At 28.5% G+C, this 3,546-nt stretch overlaps 1 protein-coding gene across 1 annotated transcript; it reads left to right on the top strand.

The window, feature by feature from the left end:
• Positions 1-1,548: 1,548 nt before the first annotated feature.
• LOC133795140 (probable 2-oxoglutarate-dependent dioxygenase AOP1) lies at positions 1,549-2,720 on the top strand. Its single transcript, XM_062232588.1, has 3 exons — positions 1,549-1,934; positions 2,055-2,373; positions 2,475-2,720. Exons 1-3 carry the CDS (start codon positions 1,549-1,551, stop codon positions 2,718-2,720), a joined length of 951 nt encoding a protein of 316 aa, XP_062088572.1.
• The last annotated feature ends 826 nt before the right edge of the window (positions 2,721-3,546 follow it).

Here is a 3,546-nt window from a genome sequence, read left to right as displayed (position 1 = left end):
TAAAAAAAAATATTCTTACCTACATTGTTGTTTTATAATTAATATTAATAACTATATTATCTTAATTATCTTGATATTATCAATTTTTATTATGTTTATGCTTGCTTATTTTATATAGTTTTTTAAAACTTAATAGTGTATATAAAGTTATTTATGTGTGTATATATATATCTATATGTATATGATTAGTTATAAGTTCCATTATAGAAAAATTTACAAAATAAAATTAAATATGTACATAATAAATATTGATAATCTCGTGATAGTTTATTTATTAACATTAAAAAAATATAGGTAATAATTTTTTTAATGAAAAATCAATTTAATTTGTAAAACTATTAAATATTTTTAAAATGTCCTAAAAATATTTCTTTTAATGTCATTTTTGTATTGTCAGAAATTAAGTGGTCCAATTTTTTTAAGATTGATTCACCATTTTTTATATTTTATTTATGTATTTTGAAAATTAAATAAATAAAAATAATTTTTAGGGACCTAAATTATATAATTTGAAAATGTTGAGGACCTAGTACAAAATTATCTTTCAAAACCTAAGTATTACAAAGTGTAAAGAATAAATACTTCAGCTGAAAATGCACATCATTACACCCAACATAACTTCTATGGATATGATTCAGAAGCATGGATGTATTTATTTTTTTCCTTTATACAATTGGAGAGGCTGTAATTAAGGCAAAATTACATAAGTATGCAGTAAAACAAAAATATTAAGCCCATTTAAAGAATCTAAAACAAAAATAAAATAGTAGTTATATGCCTATTACTCATCGTTGCGATGTGTACGAATATCATTTAACTTAAAATAACTACATTATCATTTTGATGTCAAATATTATCCAAATACATGCCTTCATAGAATATTTGATCACAATCCTAATTTTAAAATACCGAAGGTACATAGGATGCGCTCAATCATTATATTAATTATATATATGTAGTGCCATAGTGGTCCTATATGGCTCAATTATATTTGTGCGGTCCTTATAGTGAGAGCAGCTAAATTGACAATACACTATATAATCCGTCGTATTCAAATCAAAATAGTTTACTATCTCATTTTTCCCATCACATTTACGTCCTTTTAAAGAATAGTTTAAAGGATTTTCTCAGAAAAAAAAAAAAAAAGAGAGAGAGAGAGATCGAGAGAGTAGATTAAAAGAAAGAAAAAATACGTAAAACAAAAATGATTTTGATCAAATATGTATTAAAAATGAAAAATAAACATAATATATAGCTTAAATTGACCAGCTATTAAATTAAGTCTTTTGTTTTGTTAGGAATTCCTTCATAACATTGTAATATTGAATTAATTACTCTGGATAGTTAGGTTAGGTTCACTTATTTAATTAACTTGGAGATCATCATGCATGATGCAATACTATCAATGTGTTCTTTATTTATGTATATACACACACAAATATATATAGAATATTAAAGCAATTGCATATATATATATATATATATATATATCTCGAAGCATTCCCAATAGTAATATATCACATATCCCAGGTGATAATAATATATATTATGGGTTCTGAAAGAGATGATGAGTCTAAGAATATGATTCCTGTTATAGATTTCAGCGATGAAAACTTGAAGCCTGGATCAGATTCATGGGGTTTGGCCTGTAAACGAATCCATTATGGGTTAGAAGAGTACGGGTGTTTTGAAGCAAAATATGATAAAGTTCCTATACAACTTCACAACTCTCTTTTTCTCGCACTTAAAGACCTATTTGATCTCCCAATTGAGACTAAAATGCAGAAAACGAGCGAAAGGCCGGGGTTTAATTATGTTGGCCTAAGCCCTACTCTTCCTTTCTATGAATCTTTGGGGTTCGACCATCCTACATCTTTCGAAGAAGTTGAATCTTTTACTAGAGTTATGTGGCCTCAGGGGAACGATTATTTTCGGTAGAACTACTCTTATATAGAAATTAACTACCTCACATTATATATATATATTCGCTATAGCTGCTTTATATATTAAGTTTTAATTATCTAACTTGATGTTATCATATATATATATATCAGTGACAGTGTTCGTTCTTTCTCAAAACCGATGGAAGATTTGTATGCAATGGCAACAAGAATGGTGTTTGAGAGCTATGGTGTACTGAGGCTTTATGAGTCTCACATGGAGTCGATCTTTCATCGTCTCCGGTTATTTAAATACAGAATCCCAGAGACGAATGAAACCATGGGAGTGCCGAATCACACAGACAAAACTTTCATAACCATACTTCATCAACATGAAGTGGAGGGTTTGCAGGTCAAAACAAAGGATGATCAGTATATTGATATAAAACCTGATCCTTCTTCCTTTTTGTTTATTGCAGCTGATGCATGCATGGTAAGTTACGTAAGGATAAAAAGTTAATATATTAGTCGAAATATATATACGAACTCAACATATTGTAAGATATATCATTGTGTGTTTTGTTGATTGATCAGGCATGGAGTAATGACAGAATTCGTGCCTGTGAGCATCGAGTGATGTTAAGTGAGTTCAAACCTAGATACTCCCTTGGATTTTACTCACTTGTCAATGGAGTCATGCATGTTCCAGAAGAGTTGATTGATGAGAATTATCCCTTGCGATATAAACCAATCGATCACATGAACTTCATTTTCCATTTCAATACGGACGATGCATTGAGAAATTCGGCATGCCCTATTAAAACTTTCTGTGGTGTTTGATACCGATCAACCTGTTTTGATCTGGAATATATGAAACTATATATATATATATGTGTGTGTTATTATATTATAAGTATCTTGCTCTTATGTATTATTAATGAATAAGCAACTATATATAGTTATTTTGTTTGTTGCAAGATAGTTTCTCATCGGGGATATGCTGTATAATATACATAATTGTATTTTCAAAATTTAAGTACGCTAGCCGGATTAGAAAAGGAAAAAAAAAAAAAAAAACTGCACTCCTTTATAACTATAATCATATCAATATATATGACTGATGACGGCGAGGCCAGTTTTTTTTTTTAAATATACATCATGATCAAATTTGATTGATGTATATACCCCCATCCATTTAATTATTTTTTATATACCAGATAGCTATATGTTAAATATAATGAAGTCTGGACGAATTATAAATCATTCATATCGGGTCAACAGTTTTATTTTCTTATATTCTCCTATAGTTAGGACTTGCCACATAAATCTATAATATTTGGGTGTATAAAAGGAAATTTACACAAAGCACTTTATTAAGCAAAGTAATTACAATTATACGTGGAGGTGATTTTTTCATTTTCACGGTCAAACAACTTTTTTTTTATTTTTTAGTGTATGCGCCTATCGATTCTTTTTAACAAAGATCCTAAAGTGATTTAGTCCAATTTTTAATATTATGTTTTTCCTACATGCATCAAATGAGCAAACGATTATCATCATTGCATTCCTTATTCAAAATTGTGTCCAACGACATATAATATGATCATATTTAAAATTTTAAGTTCCAGAACCTCATCCAAATAGTTCACAACAGTAGTTGGTGGTG

Source organism: Humulus lupulus, chromosome 8 (genome assembly GCF_963169125.1).
Source record: "Humulus lupulus chromosome 8, drHumLupu1.1, whole genome shotgun sequence".
Taxonomy (NCBI): Eukaryota; Viridiplantae; Streptophyta; class Magnoliopsida; order Rosales; family Cannabaceae; genus Humulus; species Humulus lupulus.
Note: the sequence above shows the minus strand (reverse complement) of the source record. Positions and strands in the feature narration are given on the sequence as shown.

Coding starts and splice junctions, on each gene's coding strand:
- LOC133795140 (XM_062232588.1), top strand. CDS start 1,549: ATGGGTTCTGAAAGAGATGATGAGTCTAAGAATATGATTCCTGTTATA. Junction 1,935..2,054: donor CAGGGGAACGATTATTTTCG/GTAGAACTACTC, acceptor TATATATATCAG/TGACAGTGTTCGTTCTTTCT. Junction 2,374..2,474: donor TTGCAGCTGATGCATGCATG/GTAAGTTACGTA, acceptor TTGATTGATCAG/GCATGGAGTAATGACAGAAT.